Genomic DNA, 23239 nt, shown 5'->3' with positions numbered 1-23239 from the left:
TGATGGTATATCTTATCGTTAAACATGAAATGATTATAAGATAACAACAGTTCTAGAAGTTTCATTAATTCAACTATTTCTCCTACAGCCATTTTTTTGTGTTTTACAAGGTTGTTCGTAATTATCTTTAATGTCTCATTGACAGGCACATTAGTATACAAATTCACCACATCTAGGAGTGCAGTCATGTAAGAAACTAGTATGACTGCTCATAAAATGTATCCTTCATGCTAGCATTGCATTTATTGGGGCATTAGGACTCTTTATCATGTTGGAAATAGCCATCATGGACTTGTTCTTTTTATGAACCTTTGCCTCTGTGGGTGTGTCTGGCATTTTTGGGTTCATACTATATATCGCTTTTTTCCCTATCAGAAAAACAGAAAATCAGAGTTTTGCATTGTGCATTTTAGTTGTGCATGGAACTTTTTGTATGGTCTCTAGATATTTCATGAATCCCATTTTCAGAAAAAAGAAGTTTGGTTTTATTTACATAATCTTTGGCACTCATAAAGATGATAGTGCTGCCTTTATCCACTGTTTTTAATTTCTTACTTAAGTTATCTACTTTCATTATCATGCTTGCTTTCTGATTGTAAACACCATTTTTAATGCATTGGTGACATTATCGACTAGGTCATACTGTTTATGAATGGGAAGCTTTGCTACATCACTAGCAAATTTGACCTCTGTTATAATTCTCTTTATGTCTTTCTATCTTTATGCTGGGGTGGGATTATAGTTTAAACCTTTTCATAGAAGAGATATCACTTCAACTGCAAGAGGAATATCTGTAAGATTTACAAGCTTGCCAAAGAACTTATGTTTTTTTTAGGCACAGTATTATTTTCACGTTTACTTACACCTGTCATATATAGTATTTCTTAAGATGTCTCGCAATTATTTTTCTTCTTTTGGTGCCCACTCTATCATCAGTAAATGTACTTAGGCTGTCAACCTTTAGAGGAGATAATGTTTTAGTTACCATTAAGTGTAATAAGCATAACTCTTCATTTAATATGTTCTTGTTCTTTTAGGCCTCCCTCATTTCTGATTTTTCTCTTTTCTTTTTAATGGACAAGAATTGCTTTTTTATTCCTGTTTGTAGAGTTTGCATAGCTTGGAATTACATTGTGATGTAAGCATTGCTTGTTAAGTTTAATTTTACAACAGTATTTCATTAATTTTAGTTTCAAGTTCAGTAAAGTAAAACAGTCTCTCACCGTCTGACTAGGCACCATTTTCGTTATGGCTGACATATTCATCTTGTGACAAACAGCAGCTGTATTAATATTTAAGATAACTCTCATTTAGTGTATTAATATTATTAATATTAATTGTTAATATTTATTTATTTATTAAAATAAATTATCATTTAGTGTTATTAATTAGAATACATTTTTCGAACACTCATGATCATCTTCAGATCTAAAACAAAGTAAAACTAAAATGTATCATCTAATATTCTGCAATAAATAGAAGGAAGAATTGTATATAAATGCAGAATTTACCTAAGCAGTTGCATCAGCAACCCGTCTTGTCTACTCAGAACCACGTATCAGAATACTGCATTTTGCAACTGCAAATTTTACTCTGATAAAGGTGTTAACAAAGTGAATAGAGATCCCACAAAAAAATTCCACGCACAACTAAAATGCAAAATTCAGAACTCCAATTTTTTGTTTTCTGACAGGGAAACAAAGCAATATATAGTCATGAAACCGTAAACAACAGACACACATGCACAGGCAGAAACAGAGTCCTACTGCCCCAATAAATGCATGCCAGCATGTAGGTTGAAAACACTATATATATCTTATGGGCAATATACTTTAAAAAATATTCACTAGTTTGCAGACAATGTTAAGGATACAGTCATACTAGCTAATTCCTTCTTTGCTTCGGTAGATGTAGTGAGTTAAAATATTAACGTGACTGTCCATGAGACGTTAGAGATAATTGAGAATAACCTTACAAAACAAAACAAAAATTACTATAGGAGAATTAGTTGTATTAATTAAGTTTCTAGAATTGATGTTATCTTATATCTATTTCATGTTTAATTGTAAGATATATCACCACAGTAGCCTGCAAGGTTCTCTACTATTACCCCATGGCTGAGGTTCTCCTTAATCATTTAGGGAATAAGTTTTTCACTAACAACCATGCAGCAGCCAGCAAGTTTGCTACTGCTATGTAGATGATATTTTTTTAGTTAAAGGAAATCACAGTGACATTAATGGCATAGCAAAGAGGATGAGTGCTATTCACCAAAAATTAGGTTTATAGTTGAGCACGAAATAAAGGAACCATCAACTATCTCAACATTACAATTACAAGAGAAGTTGGTAAACACCATTTTAGCATATACAGAAAACTGATCAGTGTAGGTATTATTAATGACTCTAAGTCTCAGCATCCTGAAAGAATCAAGATAGTGTATTTTCAACCCATGATTAACAGGTTATTAAAACTGCCATTAAGCAAGCATGAAAGAAATAAAGAAATCACTATTATAAAGCAAGTTACAGTAAGCAGCAGTTATCCATTCTCAACCGTAAGTACATTGATATAAAAAATTAAAAGTCGACAACAGCGTAAAATCAATGTCAGCGTGCTAATAGGTGAATTGGCAGACATGCCCATTAGGTATAAAAAAAGGGATTCAGAAATTACTGCTAGATAATTTTGCACCACCAATTTGCGTATAGGGTTTAAGACTAATGACATTGTTTGCTTCTGAATGAGGCACCAAGTGAATAGAAAAGCCTCAAAATTCACAGCAGCAGGTTGTATGTAAGCTGAAGTATGGAAACTTTCCTTAAGTTTATGTAGGTCGAACAGGCAGGGTATTTGAAATGTTTCAAGAAGCATAATTCAAATCACAATGATAAAACAGTGTTTGATGACCATGTTCTAACGTCGAAGCTTGTTGTTGGAACTGTTGATACCCATTTGGAAGTGCTGCACAATGTAACTAAGGGTCACCAATGGACAGCGTTGGAAGAAATTGAGATTTTTACACACCATATGCAAGAGCCTGGCAATACACTAAATCAGCAGAACAATTGTATTGACATTAAATTTTTTTAAAATTGTGAAAGCCTCCTCCAGTCGTCCACCTCATTATAGCACGTATAAGATAAACAACCCCACTTACTGAGAAGAGATAGCGGTAGCACATCAGCTCATACACTGTCCTCACAGTGGGTTGGTGTGCAGACTGCCTTCTGTACATACTGCAAAACTACAAACTTTCATTGCATTCCAGAATGAAATTTTCACTCTGCAGTGGAGTGTGCGCTGATATGAAACTTCCTGGCAGATTAAAACTGTGTGGCCAGACCAAGACTCAAACTTGGGACCTTTGTCTTTCATGGGCAAATGCGCTACCACTGAGCTACCCCAGCATGACTCACAAGTAAAGCTGTGAGGATGGGACATGAGTCATTCCTGGGTAGCTCAGTTGTATAGCCCATGAAAGGCAAAGGTCCCAAGTTCAAGTGTCAGACCGGCACACAGTTTTAATCTGCCGGGAAGTTTCATATCAGCGCACACTCTGCTGAAGAGTGAAAATTTCATTCTGGAAACATCCCCCAGGCTGTGGCAAGCCATGTCTCTGCAATATCCTTTCTTCCAGGGGTGCTAGTTCTGAAGCATTGCAGGAGAGCTTCTGTGATGTTTGGAAGGTAGGAGACGAGGTACTAGTGGAAGTAAAGCTGTGAGGATGGAGTGTGAGTCATACTTGAGTAGTTCAAGGGTCGAGCCCTTGCCCACAAAAGGCAAAGGTTCGAAGTTCGAGACTCGGTCGGGCACACAATTTTAATCTTCCAGGAAGTTTCAGTGCATTCTTTCAGTGTTTCCTAAAAATTAATTTAATGGCACTCCATGCAGACACTCCTCTTCATAATTCCACTTCTTCAATTGTATCATCTTTATGCCTTTCACTATTTATACATCTATTGTTCTAGGCCTATACTTAAAATATTTTAACAAAAGAAATTATACAATTTTAAAGTTTCACACTCTTAATATCTTGCGATACTAATTCAGTTTTTGCTACTTTATAATCTACTACTTTATCACTGTTTACAGTTGTACATGTTCATTCTGGTATTTTAACAGAATGTTTTTTTTTACATAATTGACTTTTTGGAATTTTAGTATAAGACCCTCTCTTATTAAATCTGTAGCTTCCTTGACACTATCCCTCCCTCCCTTCTTTCCCTGCTCTCAGTCCCCCTTGCTCCATCTTATAATTTTACTATTTTATTCCATTTACATACATATTGTTCTACATTGTTAGAATTTTAACAAGAATTTTTACATAATTATATGTTCTATAACTTTAGCAAGACCCCTCTTGTTAAACTCATGACATCCCTGCCACCCCTTTCCTGTTTCCTTTACCCTCCTCCAAATCAGCCTCACTCCATTCCCCCCCCCCCCCCCCTCCCCCTACCCCCACCCATTGTCTCCCTTTCGTCTATGTCCAACACATACCTGTTTAAAACATTGACTGCAGTTGCAAAACACCATACTCTGATATGTGGTTCTGAGTGGACAAGGCAGGGTGCGGATGCACCTTCTAAGGTAAATCCTACATTTATGTGCAATATTTTCTACTTATTGCATTATATTAGACAGTACATATTTATTTTTACTTTGTTTTAGATCTGAAGATGATCCTGAATGATTGAAATATGTAATCTAATTAATAATGTGCAACTGATATAGAACAGTAAATGAGAATGATCTTAAAAACACATTTGTCACATTCATCTCGAACACCAGCATCTATTCTCTATCAACTTCTGGGACTGCTCACAACTCATGCAACCCATCCTAGAATATTGTACAAGTGAATGAGACCCGTACCAAATAGGACTAAAGGGGATATTGAATGTCTACAGAGAAGGACAGCACAAATACTCATAGGCTTGTTTGGCCTGCAGGAGAGCAGCATGGAAATACTGAAAAACCAAAACTCCCCAAACGCGTATACAGTATACTTATAGAGTTTTGAGCACCACTATTAAGTGAGGAATGTAAGAAAACACTATAGCCCCCTGTGTATCACTACCACAGGATGTACATAGATTGCATTAGAATAATTACTGCACACACAGAGGCATTTAAGCGCTCATTCTTTGTTCTCTCATACCCAGTGGAACATGAAACAACCCTCGTATTTGATGCAATTGGAAATACTCTCTGTCATGTAATTTCAGGTGGTTTGCGGAGTATGAATGTAGATATATATGTGAGCAAAATTTTTCAAGATCTACCAATGATGAAAATGTTTGCGAATAGCTGAACAACAGATGCCCTTATCATTGGTTTGGTAGTGGAGGTCTTCTTCCATGGCCAGTGAAATTGCCAGATGTCTCTTCTAAGGATTATTTTGTATGTGGCACATAAAGTAGTTGGTGTACAACACTAGCAGGAATTGAAGAAGATGTGTGCATTAAGGTCTTAGCTGCCTGTCACACTGAATGACAGACAGTAGGGATATTGGAGAGAGTTGCAGCAAAATTTTGTGCATCAGTGTAATGCACAATTTGTGACTAGCAGTCATCAGTTTGAGCAGTGCTTTGAGCTTAACATTGCTATAAAGTGTAAGATGTTTCTGTCAATAAAAAATTGAATGTTTCTTTCTGGCAATTAATCCCTTATCTCAAAGTACTTATTCCAGAATACTCTACCATCTGTGTAATACTGACCCTAAAGCTTTGGTGCACCATGTATAGAGACAAATTTGTGAACTGTATCAGAAGTGCCAAAAACTATCCAACATGTTCATCATTGTTTGATCTTCATGGAAGATTTTGCCAAATTTTTAATACTTCTCAAAGTCTGTAAATGCCATCCTGGTGGACAGCTGATTGGTAGTTGTACCAATATGAGAAGCTATGCAATGTTGCAGCAGAGCTAGTATATGACATGGCTTCTTTCACAGGTGGCCCTATCTCTGGTAAGGTAGGATAAGCCTGTGACAGGACTGGAGTAGGAAGTGCTGGGTGGGTGGATTGGGCAGGCCGTGCACATGGGTTTTCCACAGGGATATAATCCCTGTGGCAAGTGGTTGAGATTGGGAATGTCAAAGGGATGGACTAATACGTTGTGGAGGTTGGGTGGATGACAGAACACCACTTGAGGAGAGGTGGGAAGGATCTTTGCTAGGGTGTCCCCAATTTCGGGACATAGCGATAGATAATAAAAGCCCTGACACAGAATGTGTTTCAGTTGTTCCAGTCTGGTTGGAACTGGTTGATGTAGGGAGCACTCCTTTGTAGCTGGTTCTTGAGGATGGTGGAAGACTCCCTTCCCACAGGGATCATATCCCTGTGGAAGACCGAGGTCCAAGACCTGCCCAATTCACCCATCCAGCACTTCCCGTTCCAGTTCTGTCACAGGCTTATCCTACACTGTCAGAGGCCAGGTCACCTGTGAAAACAGCTATTTCATATACCAGCTCTGCTGCAATCATTGCACAACTTCTTGTGTGGGTATGAATACCAACCAGCTGTCGACAAGTATGAATGGCCACTGCCAAATTGTGCAGGCTTATCCTACACTGTCAGAGGCCAGGTCACCTGTGAAAACAGCTATTTCATATACCAGCTCTGCTGCAATCATTGCACAACTTCTTGTGTGGGTATGAATACCAACCAGCTGTCCACAAGTATGAATGGCCACTGCCAAATTGTGCAGGCTTATCCTACACTGTCAGAGGCCAGGTCACCTGTGAAAACAGCTATTTCATATACCAGCTCTGCTGCAATCATTGCACAACTTCTTGTGTGGGTATGAATACCAACCAGCTGTCCACAAGTATGAATGGCCACTGCCAAATTGTGCAGGCTTATCCTACACTGTCAGAGGCCAGGTCACCTGTGAAAACAGCTATTTCATATACCAGCTCTGCTGCAATCATTGCACAACTTCTTGTGTGGGTATGAATACCAACCAGCTGTCGACAAGTATGAATGGCCACTGCCAAATTGTGCAGGCTTATCCTACACTGTCAGAGGCCAGGTCACCTGTGAAAACAGCTATTTCATATACCAGCTCTGCTGCAATCATTGCACAACTTCTTGTGTGGGTATGAATACCAACCAGCTGTCCACAAGTATGAATGGCCACTGCCAAATTGTGCAGGCTTATCCTACACTGTCAGAGGCCAGGTCACCTGTGAAAACAGCTATTTCATATACCAGCTCTGCTGCAATCATTGCACAACTTCTTGTGTGGGTATGAATACCAACCAGCTGTCGACAAGTATGAATGGCCACTGCCAAATTGTGCAGGCTTATCCTACACTGTCAGAGGCCAGGTCACCTGTGAAAACAGCTATTTCATATACCAGCTCTGCTGCAATCATTGCACAACTTCTTGTGTGGGTATGAATACCAACCAGCTGTCGACAAGTATGAATGGCCACTGCCAAATTGTGCAGGCTTATCCTACACTGTCAGAGGCCAGGTCACCTGTGAAAACAGCTATTTCATATACCAGCTCTGCTGCAATCATTGCACAACTTCTTGTGTGGGTATGAATACCAACCAGCTGTCCACAAGTATGAATGGCCACTGCCAAATTGTGCAGGCTTATCCTACACTGTCAGAGGCCAGGTCACCTGTGAAAACAGCTATTTCATATACCAGCTCTGCTGCAATCATTGCACAACTTCTTGTGTGGGTATGAATACCAACCAGCTGTCCACAAGTATGAATGGCCACTGCCAAATTGTGCAGGCTTATCCTACACTGTCAGAGGCCAGGTCACCTGTGAAAACAGCTATTTCATATACCAGCTCTGCTGCAATCATTGCACAACTTCTTGTGTGGGTATGAATACCAACCAGCTGTCCACAAGTATGAATGGCCACTGCCAAATTGTGCAGGCTTATCCTACACTGTCAGAGGCCAGGTCACCTGTGAAAACAGCTATTTCATATACCAGCTCTGCTGCAATCATTGCACAACTTCTTGTGTGGGTATGAATACCAACCAGCTGTCCACAAGTATGAATGGCCACTGCCAAATTGTGCAGGCTTATCCTACACTGTCAGAGGCCAGGTCACCTGTGAAAACAGCTATTTCATATACCAGCTCTGCTGCAATCATTGCACAACTTCTTGTGTGGGTATGAATACCAACCAGCTGTCGACAAGTATGAATGGCCACTGCCAAATTTTGCAGGCTTATCCTACACTGTCAGAGGCCAGGTCACCTGTGAAAACAGCTATTTCATATACCAGCTCTGCTGCAATCATTGCACAACTTCTTGTGTGGGTATGAATACCAACCAGCTGTCCACAAGTATGAATGGCCACTGCCAAATTGTGCAGGCTTATCCTACACTGTCAGAGGCCAGGTCACCTGTGAAAACAGCTATTTCATATACCAGCTCTGCTGCAATCATTGCACAACTTCTTGTATGGGTATGAATACCAACCAGCTGTCCACAAGTATGAATGGCCACTGCCAAATTGTGCAGGCTTATCCTACACTGTCAGAGGCCAGGTCACCTGTGAAAACAGCTATTTCATATACCAGCTCTGCTGCAATCATTGCACAACTTCTTGTGTGGGTATGAATACCAACCAGCTGTCGACAAGTATGAATGGCCACTGCCAAATTGTGCAGGCTTATCCTACACTGTCAGAGGCCAGGTCACCTGTGAAAACAGCTATTTCATATACCAGCTCTGCTGCAATCATTGCACAACTTCTTGTGTGGGTATGAATACCAACCAGCTGTCCACAAGTATGAATGGCCACTGCCAAATTGTGCAGGCTTATCCTACACTGTCAGAGGCCAGGTCACCTGTGAAAACAGCTATTTCATATACCAGCTCTGCTGCAATCATTGCACAACTTCTTGTGTGGGTATGAATACCAACCAGCTGTCGACAAGTATGAATGGCCACTGCCAAATTGTGCAGGCTTATCCTACACTGTCAGAGGCCAGGTCACCTGTGAAAACAGCTATTTCATATACCAGCTCTGCTGCAATCATTGCACAACTTCTTGTGTGGGTATGAATACCAACCAGCTGTCCACAAGTATGAATGGCCACTGCCAAATTGTGCAGGCTTATCCTACACTGTCAGAGGCCAGGTCACCTGTGAAAACAGCTATTTCATATACCAGCTCTGCTGCAATCATTGCACAACTTCTTGTATGGGTTTGAATACCAACCAGCTGTCCACAAGTATGAATGGCCACTGCCAAATTGTGGCCAAGAGCCTGGTAGACCACCTTGCAGTACAACACACACCTGAACATAGCACGCATGTGTTCAGTGGCTGCTTCACAGCCTGGGCCATCTGGACCCTCCCCATCACTGCCACCATGAGTTATCCTTACAACACATTCTCTGCTCCTGAAATTATCTCAGCATCAAGTTATGGTAAACTACTGCCCCACACCCTCCATCCAACAGTTTCAGCCACCTGTGTTTTCTCACTTCCTCCCTATTCACGTCCCCTCACCCCCATTGTGTGCCACCCTCTGCCAATGCATCCACCTGTCTTTCCCCTTCCCTGTTCATCTCCTTTTCCACTTTCCACTACCTGTCCCCCGTCTTCTCCACCTCCCTTCCCCCACCTCCCTGAACCACAACCTCCCAAAGCTATGTCTAGCAGTCTTGTCTTGTATCTATCTAATCCCTGTACACTCACCTCCCTGAACCACAGCCTCCCAACGCTATGTCTAGCAGTCTTGTCTTGTATCCATCTAATCCCTGTACACTCAGTGAGACAGTGCTCTTCTCTGCCCCCTCACCTGTACCCTGATACCCCTTCCCCTTACCCACCCCACTCTGGATTGCTGCTTCTTTCAACAGCAAGAGCTGCATTCTGTTTGCAGTTGCCAGAGATAGTGGCCATGTGTGCAAGAAATATGCTTGCTTGTGTGAATGTGTGTTTGTTTTCTTTTCTGAAGAAGGCTTTTGCTGAAAGCTAAATGTGTAACAGTCTTTTCATGGTGCCTGTCTGCAACTCTACATTGCATCTTTCCATGTTTTGAAAATATGAGAATAAAATAATGTTTTGAAATGTGAATGGAACTAATGTGAAAAGAAATGGTACGCCCAAGATTCAAATAGAATCTCTACGGGCTCAACTTGTCCTGCAATCCTGGTCACTGTTTGATCTGCACCACTATTCCTCATTCCTCTTTGCTTCTTGGTATAGCCATATTTATTTTCCTGTGATGGTTGAGTGGAGTCTATCTGCAATGTTAGTTTTTACAATACAGTTTATGTTATTGTTATTGTTTATTTTTATTTTTTACATTTTTATCTGCAAAATACGTTGTTGTTGTTGTTGTTGTCTTCAGTCCTGAGACTGGTTTGATGCAGCTCTCCATGCTACTCTATCCTGTGCAAGCTTCTTCATCTCCCAGTACCTACTGCAACCTACATCCTTCTGAATCTGCTTAGTGTATTCATCTCTTGGTCTCCCTCTACGATTTTTACCCTCCACGCTGCCCTCCAGTGCTAAATTGGTGATCCCTTGATGCCTCAGAACGTGTCCTACCAACCGATACGTATCAAACAATGGAAAATCCAGGATGGAATTGGTATTGTTACAACCGATACGTATAATATATCTATATATATTTGATACACAAAAGGGAAATACTATTACCAAAAAATCTCGAAAAGTACTTGACTGATTTCCTTCATATCTTTACATGATGCTCTAATAAACATTGGTTGGACATAGGGTATACATTTTTTTAAGCAACAATGTACCGATTGTTTTGTAAAATCAACTGCAAATAGGAAAATTCTGTGCTGTGCCGTGAAAATGTGAGGTTTTGTTTTCGTTGTGTGGTCAGTTTTACAGGAAATGAGCATTTATGGCTTGTCGGCTTGTTATTAGGCTACTATTACAATCTGAATCATCTGGAACTTATACCTTACCCATTTGCAGATTAAAACTGTGCAAAATACTGTCACTGAAACTATTATCCTCACATATCCAACAGCTGGAGAGGTCTCTCTAATATCCTGTTCACCAGTAACCCCAGCCAGTTTATCATTTCATTGTAGGCAAGTTCAATTCCCAATGAAGGTTTTGTTTGCAATAATAATAAACAAGGGTTATGGTCAGATAGAGTTGTAGGGGGACAGAGAGGGGAGGCTAAGAAGTTTAGGATTTATATGCAATTCCCATACGAATTTAGCAATAGCAAAGCATTGCCAGGTTTTTGTAGTACTTAATAAATTGCTCATTCACACTATTTTAAATGTTACCTTATATTTTTTAAAGAAATAGTAAAAAAATCAGTCAATTTAAAAATTAACATGCAAATAGCTTCAAAGGAGATAAAGTATCATTTTAATCTATACAGAAAAATGCTAATTACATATGCATTTTATTATGAGACTGTTAGTCTGTATTTCTGGACAGTCACTATACTTATCATAGCATTTATTTTATAACTGCCCATGTGAGAAAGTATTCAATGCAAAGCCTGTGCAATTATGATATGGTAAGGAGCTGAATGAGAAATGTTTACCAACCAAGAATCCAAAGTGTGTGTGTGTGTGTGTGGGGGGGGGGGGGGGTATATCAGTGCTGTAAGATGATTGCTTGGTACTCTGAACTCACCACCTTATAGCCATGATGTAGCACCTAGTTATTTACACGTATGCACACCATTGGCTATCAGGAAATATAGGTATTCAGCACACAAGATTAACTGGGTTACATATTCTGGAATCATCACGAATTGCAAAACAGAACCAAAGTTCCTTTTCAATATCATGGCTGCTCCTTGGGTTCCTGTAGGTTCCCATACTGCCACTGATTTGAACACTTCTTTTTCATGTAATTTATAGTCACACCACAGAAGCTACTAAATCAGTTGGAGATAGCTGGTAGTCTCATAATTAATAGCATATTTAGCAGTGTAAACACTGATATTGTTATTGCATGTTTTGTAATATTTTGAACGTTTTGAGATTTATTTTGTAAATGTAAATCTTGTATGCCATTGTTGGCTACCTCATATCATGCAGTTTTGCTTTATTCATACTTTTTGGGCCTTTTTCCATTGTGAAATTTGTGGGTTGTTTCTTAAGTATCATGGTTTCATGTAGAGCAGGCACAGGTAACCTTTAGTGACCTGCCAGCCTGACTCACATAGTTCCTTAAGCTCACAGTCCACTTCATCATATGGCGCAACAGCATAGAGTCAAAATTATAGTGTCTCCGACATTAATGTTTATGGGGTAATGTATCGATATAAGTGGTACACCTTTCCCAACACACCACGCCAAGAAATTATGCCTCAAAACATACGTTTTTGAAAATTTCACCCCACCTTCATCTGCACTACTTAAGTGTTGTGAACATTGTTTCTTTACTTGGGACATTTTAAAAAAACTGCCTCAAAAACTTCCTTTGCAAAATTTTACAATGCTGTTAGCAAAGACACGTATATAAATGTAACATCTGAAGATGGGATGCCAGGCATCTTGAAATGTAATCATGGAAAAATAAACACCTATAAAACATGAACACACACACACACACACACACAAATTTCTTATGCGGACTGGATAGAAACCAATCATTGGCTAATTGAAGATGAGTTAGATGAACAAGGGTGAGGTTGAAACATGGCATCAGAAAATACTCTATTCCTATTTCATAGCACCACGTGTATCACTGACATTATAGTTATATCAGACATAAGGTACTCCTTCCAGTGTCACAAGCTCTCACTCTCAGAAACTGCAGAGAGATTTGGAACTCAGTACGCAAGATAACAACTATAAGAAAATTATACTACCACCTCTTCAGTGATTAATGTACCAATGTTGTGTTGAAAATTTCTTTTCTCTACAAGATTCAAACCAGTGAGTTCCATACAAGCATTATGACAGTAGCATTCATTATTAGCCTCAGGTTAAGGTATGTTGTCTAAATCTTGAACGAAATAATTCATTTATCATTCAAACAATGGAAAATCCAGGATGGAATGTAACAATATTGAATGTAACAATTTATCATTCTCTAGAGAAAGAAATAATATGTGATGTAGATGAATAAAATTATATTGAAATTACTTTTCTTTTGCAGATGCTGGAACTGGAGGCCAAAATTAAAGCGGAAGTTTCAAAAGATACTCATATAATAGCCTGCCGCTTTCCTTTTCCATCTTGGACTCCAAGTGTAATTGTAGGCAGTGGAATAGATAAAGTTTGGTTGTATGAATCAGAAAAAATATAGCAGTTTTGCATCATCACTCTGAGTATGTAATTGTGGAAATATTGTTAAAATGGTTTCATGTGTATGTGAGAAAGTAATTTTTACTTGCTGATTTTAAATATGCTTCATTTAAAAGGTTTTAATATCAATAAAATTTTATTGAAACATATGGTTTATGTTAAAATTTTCATTCTTTAAGTATCATTTTATCATATAACATAATCACAGTGAGCTACTTGTTGTGAGATGAGGGAACTGTGAGGTAAAAGACAGTCATATTTGACATAAATTTCATGTAATACAGTTTTTAACAAGGAGGCACTAATATAATTTAAAATAACTCCACTCTTTTATTGGGAATTTTGCTTAGATGTTATCATATCATTATATAAACGTAAACAAGTTGCTATTATTTGACTATTTTATTACAGACTTCTGTTGTTATTCATATATCTTAAACCATTTTTCTCCACATAAGAGGATAAATACTTTAGAGAATTAAATAATGTTCAACAGAACTAAATTTAATGATCTGACACCAAGAAAAATAATATTTGAAATAATAAAACATCTTTTTGAAGGCCTTCAATACTAAAGGGATTCAACTAGGAATAAATCCAAACAAGATCACTGTCAACTGTTTAGCCTTAGCAGATGACATGGCATTGATTACAGATTCGCTAGATAATGCCCAAGAACAAGTAAGAGAACTGCAAAAACAAGCAGCCAAAGTAGGACTAAAAATATCCTTTGAAAAAACACAGTTCATGACAAACATCTGTGATGCCCTTCAAAATATTGCAGTTGACAACAATACAATACACAAAACAGATTCCTTTAAATATCTAGGAGAGTGGATTACATACAATGGAAAAGAAAAGACAGCTATAGAAACCAGAGTGCGTAAAATGGAAAGAGTGTTTCATATGACCAAAAACATTTAAACAAAAAATCCTTTTCCTGGAACACAAAATTAAGACCCAACCAAACAGTGGCCAGACCTGAAGCTCTGTATCTGGCAGAAACACTTAAACTAACAAGAAATGGAGAAATGGAGGTTCGCAGGAGAGCTTCTGTGAAGTTTGGAAGGTAGGAGATGAGGTACTGGCGGAATTAAAGCTGTGAGGACGGAGCGTGAGTCTTGCTTGGATAGCTCATTCGGTAGAGCACTTGCCCGCAAAAGGCAAAGGTCCTGAGTTCGAGTCTTGGTCGGGCACACAGTTTTAATCTGCCAGGAAGTTTCATGTCAGTGCACACTCCGCTGTAGAGTGAAAAATTTCGTTCTAGAAACATCCCCCAGGCTGTGGCTACGCCATGTTTCCGCAATATCCTTTCTTCCAGGAGTGCTAGTTCTCCAGGTTCGCAGGAGAGCTTCTGTGAAGTTTGGAAGGTAGGAGATGAGGTACTGGCAGAATTAAAGCTGTGAGGACAGGGCGTGAGTTGTGCTTGGGTAGCTCATTTGGTAGAGCACTTACCCGCGAAAGGCAAAGGTCCTGAGTTCGAGTCTCGGTCCAGCACACAGTTTTAATCTGCCAGGAAGTTTCATATCAGTGCACACTCCTCTGTAGAGTGAAAAATTTCATTCAAGAAATGGAGATCTTGAGAAACTACAGGATGTGGAACGAAGAATTATGAGGAAAATACTGGGAGCTAAAAGAATCGATAATGTTGAATACAGGTTAAGACCAGAGAGCTATATTTGAAAACTGAAAAACTAACTGATGTCACGAGGAAGAGAAGACTGCAGTTTTTAGTACATATATTCAGAATGGATAACAACAAACTAAACAAGCGAATATTCACATTACTCAATAGTTACAAATCCAAGCGTGCATGGGCATTCGGCCATCCTGATTTATGTTTTCCGTGATTTCCCTAAATCACTCCAGGCAAATGCCGGGATGGTGACTTTTAAAGGGCACGGCCGACATCCTTGCCCGTACTTCCCTAATCCGATGAGACCGGTGACCTTGCTGTTTGGTCTCTTCCTCCCAAACAATCCAATACAATCCAAGCCTGCATGGTTCATAGAGACTGAAAAGGACATGGAAAATCCTGGAATTAGAATAGACACAAGACAGAACACATTTCAGAAAGGCAGTTCAAAAGGCAGAATTTCAGGAGAGAAAGACAACTAGACGAAAGTGGAATCAAGAAGAAAGGGAATAACACTCTACAAGGATGAAGGAAATTTGGAAACTAAGGAAATCTAATACAATGAAGAATAGCCAAAGTTGATTCATCATACTGTCCAAGTGGATTATTCGAAAGAAGAAGAACGCATCTTATTAGCTGTCCTGTTTAAACTATCTACGGGGCAGCAAAGAATTTAGTGCCAGGTATTTTTGATAAGTACTATTGCTGAAAATTGAGAATACTAGAATGAAAAGTAGGGCATGCCTCACAATGCCCCAAGGCGTAGAACAACCTCTGGGTTTGTATAAAAGACTAAATTCTACAAACAGTGGAAATTTGTCCGTATATCATTAAACAATAATCCACATAAAATCACATAATTTGCAATATATACAGTAATTTTTATACCAATGCCTAATTTAAATTTACACTCCGCAGTGGATTATTTTTTGTGAAAAAGGGGGGGAGAAAGGAAAGGAAAGTGTTTACTGATGTCAGCTGTATCAGGACTTTATGTCATTTAAGTGATAAATGAGAAAAATATTTGTATCATTTAAGTGACAAATGAGAAAAATATTTAATTCAGAATAAATGTCACAAACTGAAATAAATAATGTGAGATACTGAAGAGAGGACTCCATTTATCACCAGCAGGCACATACTACATGTAACACATCATTGTATATAGAGAAACACAAATGCTTTATGGCATTAATGACCGGGTAGGCTAGGTGCTCCACTAAGGAGGCATTAAATCAAATTTGTGGAGTGGCTGCAGAAACCAGAATTTGGTAGGGCCCACTAAGGATGCTGTAAAAGCCATCAACATTGCAGATACACATTGAACTTAAATGCAATACTTGATTGACAAAAAACAACAGATTGGCAAAAATTGAGCACTGTCGTGATTATGGGCAGCTTATAATTGCAAGACAGCCATCAGTGCATACACACACAAAATAGGAGAGGAAATTGAAATGAAGCTCACAATTTTGTAGCATTTTCCCCAGTCCTGATCACGGCCATCTGGTTCTGAGTTGAGTGGAAGGACTGAACCAGAGACTTCGAAGGTTCTGTGACAAGCTAGGCTGCAACTTCCTGGACTTGTGCCAGTGGTTGAGTAGGGTAGGATCCCTCTAAATGGTCAGGTGTGCACTACAGATCAGAGGCTGCTACTCAGGTAGCTGACTATGTGAGGGGTGCACACAAGGGCTTTTTACATTAGCCGACTCTCCATCCAATCCAGATAACAATAGCTTTAGGAAACTCAGAAGTATCATTGTAACATCGAAAGAAAGGTCTCCCGCTGGTGAGAGTATTATAATCCTAATGGTTAACTGCCAAAGCATTCGCAACAAAATGCCAGAGTTTGAAGCACTCATGAAAAGCAGTGAAGCTCACATAATACGAAGTATAGAAAGCTGGTTGACACCTGAAATTGATAGCAGTGAGATTTCTGGTGAAAATTTGATTGTACGTAGGAAGGATAGGCAAATGGGAAATGGAAGGTCGTGTATTTGCTGCAGTAGACAAGAAACTCGTGTTCACCGAGCTAGAAATTGAAGCTGCATGTGACATTGTTTGAGCAAGACTCACTATCAGGAACGGGCATAGAATGATAATCGGATCCTTCTATCACCCACCAGGTTCATCTACTGATGTAACCTAGAGAAAATTTCAGTTCATTTGTACGTAAGTTCCGCAGTCAAACTGTAATAATTGTTGGAGACTTTAGTCATTCAACAATTAATTGGAAAAATTACAGTTTTGTTAATGGTGGGCATGATGAGAGAACCTGTGGAACATTACTAAATGCCTTCTCTGAAAATTATCTGGAACAGATAGTTAGGAAGCCCACTCACGGTAAAAATATGTGATTTAATGGCAAAAATAGACCTGATTTTTTTGGGGGGATGTCCACATCAAAACTGATATCAATCACCATGATGCGGCTGTGGTAACAGTGATTACCAGAGTACAAAAGACAACTAAAACAATCAGAAATATATATATATTTACATATGTCTGCCTGTGTCTGTATATGTGCGGATGGATGTGTGTGTGTGTGTGTGTGTGTGTGTGTGTGTGTGTGTGTGTGTGCGTGTGTGCGAGTGTATACCTGTCCTTTTTTCTCCCTAAGGTAAGTCTTTCCACTCCTGGGATTGGAATGACTCCTTACCCTCTCCCTTAAAACCCACATCCTTTCGTCTTTCCCTCTCCTTCCCTCTTTCCTGATGAAGCAACCTTGGGTTGCGAAAGCTCGAAATTTGTGTGTGTGTTTTTTATTGTCTCCTATCAACATGCCAACGCTTTCACTTGGTAAGTTACAGCATCTTTGTGTGTGTATGTATATATGTATTCACCTTCTCCTTTTTACTGTAATCTACTATACAATTTTATCCCGCCTATATATACTCAATAATACGTAACCCACTTCCAAACCATAACCAAAAAAATTTTTTTCCGCTTTCAACACTACCGCTATATAAAATCCACCGTTTCTAGTTCACAAACAGTTCCTTTCACCTATTAAACAACCGTTTCGGCTAGTTCTAATAACTTTCGCTTTATTTCCATTTCCGTTTTTCCCACATCACTGATAATTTTTAGCCGCTTCCCACAGGTTTTAATGTCATTATTTCTTCGTCAGACAATTATTAGCCTCATTTTCATAATCTGCCACCACAAAACCACTCCTTTTAATACATTTACACGCAGTTTTTTCGAAATTTTCCTGAATTTCTCCACCCTTTAACGTGTTTTGGCGGCAACACAACCACCTAACCTTTGTGCACATCGTTGTCTACCAACCCAAGTTCACCACAAGATCAACATAGCCCAGCTTTAACCAACACTTTTTCGCCTTTTTTCACACCAGATCTCCAGTTACTTTCTAGTTCACCTTTATCTCTCCCCATATATTTTTATTTTCATTTTCATTTCAGCCTCATGTTACACTTTCCACCTTCTAATACCAAGTCACCCTCACAACACCCCCACAACGACCCCATTAAGTTTTATTTACATTCCCTCCGCAAACATGCCTTCGCTCTAACCAGATTTCGCTGCCATATTTTATTTACTCAAGCTTGTCTGACATTTGGCATTACCCCCAAAGGCCTCACACTTAAAGTTCCCATCTCTGGCTGCAACCCTTCTTTCCATTAGTCCCTATACCAGTTCCAAACTGAACAATCCATTGCCCTCACCCACCTAATCCTTCACCTACACATCACCTCAGCCAATGAACACACCCGTCAACTCCTATCCTTAATAAAAGTCCTCAATCTTTCCTCTCCCAGATCCACACCGGCTGTTCAGAGCATCCTCCTACAGGCCAACCGCAAATTAGAACAGCATGCCACCCTCCACCTCAAAAAACTATCCAATCTCCTGGTTTCCCACCTCTGGAAAGGCAACTCACTCACCCTTCACAACCTTTCCAGCAAACCTCAACCACCTCTCATTGCACACAAACCCAGTCTCTCCCATCTACTCAATCTGCCACTTCCAGCTCCACTCCCTCCAAAACCTCAAAATTCCAATCAACACAATCTGGAACCACAACACACTAATTCAGTAGTTAACCTTTCCTCCAAACCTCTCTCCCAATCCGAAACCTCTGTCCTATCCAAAGGCCTCACCTTCAGCCCCACTCCCAGATTCAACCAAACAGCCCTCGTCAAAGATTTATTGTCCTACACTCGTACTCTCTGCTGGAAATATCACTTTGCCACGAAGAAAAATGATCCTAATCCTACTCCTAATGATCCAACTCCCCAAGACACTATCCAAATTGAACCCTGCCTGGTACAGTTCCATCCTCCGTCACAGCGGGACCCACCTCCTCTTCCTCAATATCACCCTCTCCAAACCTTCCAGGAATTTCTGACTTCCAGCCTTGCCTCTCAATCCTTCTTTAAAAACTTTAATCCTACTCCCAACATTACCACTGCTGAAGCCCAGGCTATCCGTGATCTGAAGGCTAACCGATCCATTGTCATTCTTCCGGCAGACAAGTGTTCCACGACCATGGTACTTGATCGTCAGAAGTATGTGGCTGAGGGACTGCGTCAGCTTTCAGACAATACCACATACAACGTTTGCCAAGGTAATCCCATTCCTGATGTCCAGGCAGAGCTTCAAGGAATCCTCAGAACCTTAGGCCCCCTATAAAACCTTTCACCTGACTTCATCAACCTCCTGACCCCACCGACACCCTGCACCCCTACCTTCTACCTTCTTCCTAAAATTCACAAACCCAATCATCCTGGCCGTCCCATTGTAGCTGGCTACCAAGCCCCCACAGAACGTATCTCTGCCTATGTAGATCAACACCTTCAACCCATCACATGCAGTCTCCCATCCTTCATCAAAGACACCAACCACTTTCTCGAACGCCTGGAATCCCTAGCCAGTCTGTTACCCCCGGAAACCATCCTTGTAACCATTGATACCACTTCCTTATACACAAATATTCCGCACGTCCAGGGCCTCGCTGCGATGGAGCACTTCCTTTCACGCCGATCACCTGCCACCCTACCTAAAACCTCTTTCCTCATTACCTTAGCCAGCTTCATCCTGACCCACAACTTCTTCACTTTTGAAGGCCAGACATACCAACAGCCATGGGTACCAGGATGGCCCCCTCGTACGCCAACCTATTCATGGGTCACTTAGAGGAAGCCTTCTTGGTTACCCAGGCCTGCCAACCCAAAGTTTGGTACAGACTTATTGATGACATCTTCATGATCTGGACTCACAGTGAAGAAGAACTCCAGAATTTCCTCTCCAACCTCAACTCCTTTGGTTCCATCAGATTCACCTGGTCCTACTCCAAATCCCATGCCACTTTCCTTGACATTGACCTCCAACTGTCCAATGGCCAGCTTCACACGTCCGTCCACATCAAACCCACCAACAAGCAACAGTACCTCCATTATGACAGCTGCCACCCATTCCACATCAAACGGTCCCTTCCCTACAGCCTATGTCTTCGTGGCAAACGAATCTGCTGCAGTCCGGAATCCCTGAACCATTACACCAACAAACTGATAACAGCTTTCGCATCCCGCAACTACCCTCCCGACCTGGTACAGAAGCAAATAACCAGAGCCACTTCCTCATCCCCTCAAACCCAGAACCTCCCACAGAAGAACCACAAAAGTGCCCCACTTGTGACAGGATACTTTCCGGGACTGGATCAGACTCTGAATGTGGCTCTCCAGCAAGGATACGACTTCCTCAAATCCTGCCCTGAAATGAGATCCATCCTTCATGAAATCCTCCCCACTCCACCAAGAGTGTCTTTCCGCTGTCCACCTAACCTTTGTAACCTCTTAGTTCATCCCTATGAAATCCCCAAACCACCTTCCCTACCCTCTGGCTCCTACCCTTGTAACCGCCCCCGGTGTAAAACCTGTCCCATGCACCCTCCCACCACCACCTACTCCAGTCCTGTAACCTGGAAGGTGTACACGATCAAAGACAGAGCCACGTGTGAAAGCATCCATGTGATTTACCAACTGACCTGCCTACACTGTAACGCATTCTATGTGGGAATGACCAGCAACAAACTGTCCATTCACATGAATGGACATAGGCAGACAGTGTTTGTTGGTAATGAGGATCACCCTGTGGCTAAACATGCCTTGGTGCATGGCCAGCACATCTTGGCACAGTGTTGCACCATCCAGGTTATCTGGATACTTCCCACTAACACCAACCTATCCGAACTCCAGAGATGGGAACTTGCCCTTCAATATATCCTCTCTTCCCGTTATCCACCAGGCCTCAATCTCCGCTAATTTCAAGTTGCCGCCACTCATACCTCACCTGTCATTCAACAACATCTTTGCCTCTGCACTTCTGCCTCAACTGACTTCTCTGCCCCCACTCTTTGCCGTTGAATATGTCTGCTTGTGTCTGTATATGTGTGGATGGATATGTGTGTGTGTGTGAGTGTATACCCGTCCTTTTTTTCCCCCTAAGGTAAGTCTTTCCGCTCCCGGAATTAGAATGGCTCCTTACCCTCTCCCTTAAAACCCACATCCTTTCATCTTTCCCTCTCCTACCCTCTTTCCTGACGAAGCAACCGTTGGTTGCGAAAGCTTGAATTTTGTGTGTTTGTTTGTGTGTCTATCAACCTGCCAGCGCTTTCGTTTGGTAAGTCACATCATCTTTGTATATACGTATATATTAAAAAAAACAGAGATTCCATAACTTACCAAACGGGAAAGCGCTGGTAGATAGGCACAATAAAAAAGCACACAAAACTTCAAGCTTTCGCAACCAACAGTTGCTTCGTCAGGAAAGAGGGAAGGAGAGGGAAAGATGAAAGGATGTGGGTTTTAAGGGAGAGGGTAAGGAGTCATTCCAATCCCGGGAGCGGAAAGACTTACCTTCGGGGGAAAAAAGGACAGGTATACACTCACGCACACACACACATATCTGACCACACATATACAGACACAAGCAGACTTCCTTTCGTCTTCCCCTCTCCTTCCCTCTTTCCTGATGAGGCAACAGTTTGTTGCGAAAGCTTGAATTTTGTGTGTATGTTTGTGTTTGTTTGTGTGTCTATCGACCTGCCTGCTTGTGTCTGTATATGTGTGGATGGATATGTGTGTGTGTGCGCGAGTGTATACCCGTCCTTTTTTCCCCCTAAGGTAAGTCTTTCCGCTCCCGGGATTGGAATGACTCCTTACCCTCTCCCTTAAAACCCACATCCTTTCGTCTTTCCCTCTCCTTCCCTCTTTCCTGATGAGGCAACAGTTTGTTGCGAAAGCTTGAATTTTGTGTGTATGTTTGTGTTTGTTTGTGTGTCTGTCGACCTGCCAGCACTTTCATTTGCTAAGTCACATCATCTTTGTTTTTAGATATATATTTCCTACGTGGAATGTTTCCCTCTATTATAACTATATATATATATATCTTTAAATATGTCTGCTTGTGTCTGTATGTGTGGATGGATATGTGCGTGTGTGCGAGTGTATACCTGTCCTTTTTTCCCCCTAAGGTAAGTCTTTCCGCTCCCGGGATTGGAATGACTCCTTACCCTCTCCTTTAAAACCCACTTCCTTTCGTCTTCCCCTCTCCTTCCCTCTTTCCTGATGAGGCAACAGTTTGTTGCGAAAGCTTGAATTTTGTGTGTATGTTTGTGTTTGTTTGTGTGTCTATCGACCTGCCAGCGCTTTTGTTCGGTAAGTCACCTCATCTTTGTTTTTTATATATATATATAAATGTCTGCTTGTGTCTGTATGTGTGGATGGATATGTGCGTGTGTGCGAGTGTATACCTGTCCTTTTTTCTCCCCCTAAGGTAAGTCTTTCCGCTTCTGGGATTGGAATGACTCCTTACCCTCTCCTTTAAAACCCACTTCCTTTCATCAGGAAAGAGGGAAGGAGAGGGAATGACAAAAGGAAGTGGGTTTTAAGGGAGAGGGTAAGGAGCCATTCCAATCCCGGGAGCGGAAAGACTTACCTTAGGGGGAAAAAAGGACGGGTATACACTCGCACACACAAACATATCCATCCACACATACACAGACACAAGCAGACATATTTAAAGACCAAGAGTCTGGGCAGAGACGTCAGTCGAGGCAGAAGTCTCTTCCGCCCCGACTGACACCTCCGCCCAAACTCCAAAGACGAAAGGAAGTGGGTTTTAAGGGAGAGGGTAGGAGTCACTCCAATCCCGGGAGCGGAAAGACTTACCTTAGGGGGAAAAAACGACAGGTATACACTCGCACACATACACATATCCATCCAAACATATACAGACACAAGCAGACATACTTAAAGACAAAGAGTTTGGGCAGAGATGTCAGTCGAGTCAGAAGTGCAGGGGCAAAGATGTAGTTGAATGACAGGCG

The 23239-nt window shown here is 40.8% G+C and overlaps 1 protein-coding gene across 1 annotated transcript in view; it reads left to right on the top strand.

Moving 5' to 3' along the window:
- LOC126475014 (ATP synthase subunit C lysine N-methyltransferase) overlaps positions 1-13359 on the top strand; it is a 105669-nt gene extending 92310 nt beyond the window's left edge. The window contains exon 4 of the mRNA XM_050102552.1: positions 13102-13359. Coding sequence (XP_049958509.1) covers positions 13102-13251 — 150 coding nt within the window. The 3' untranslated portion in view covers positions 13252-13359. The remainder of the gene's footprint in view (positions 1-13101) is intronic.
- The last annotated feature ends 9880 nt before the right edge of the window (positions 13360-23239 follow it).

The sequence above is a fragment of the Schistocerca serialis genome, chromosome 4 (assembly GCF_023864345.2).
Source record: "Schistocerca serialis cubense isolate TAMUIC-IGC-003099 chromosome 4, iqSchSeri2.2, whole genome shotgun sequence".
NCBI lineage: Eukaryota > Metazoa > Arthropoda > Insecta > Orthoptera > Acrididae > Schistocerca > Schistocerca serialis.
Note: the sequence above shows the minus strand (reverse complement) of the source record. Positions and strands in the feature narration are given on the sequence as shown.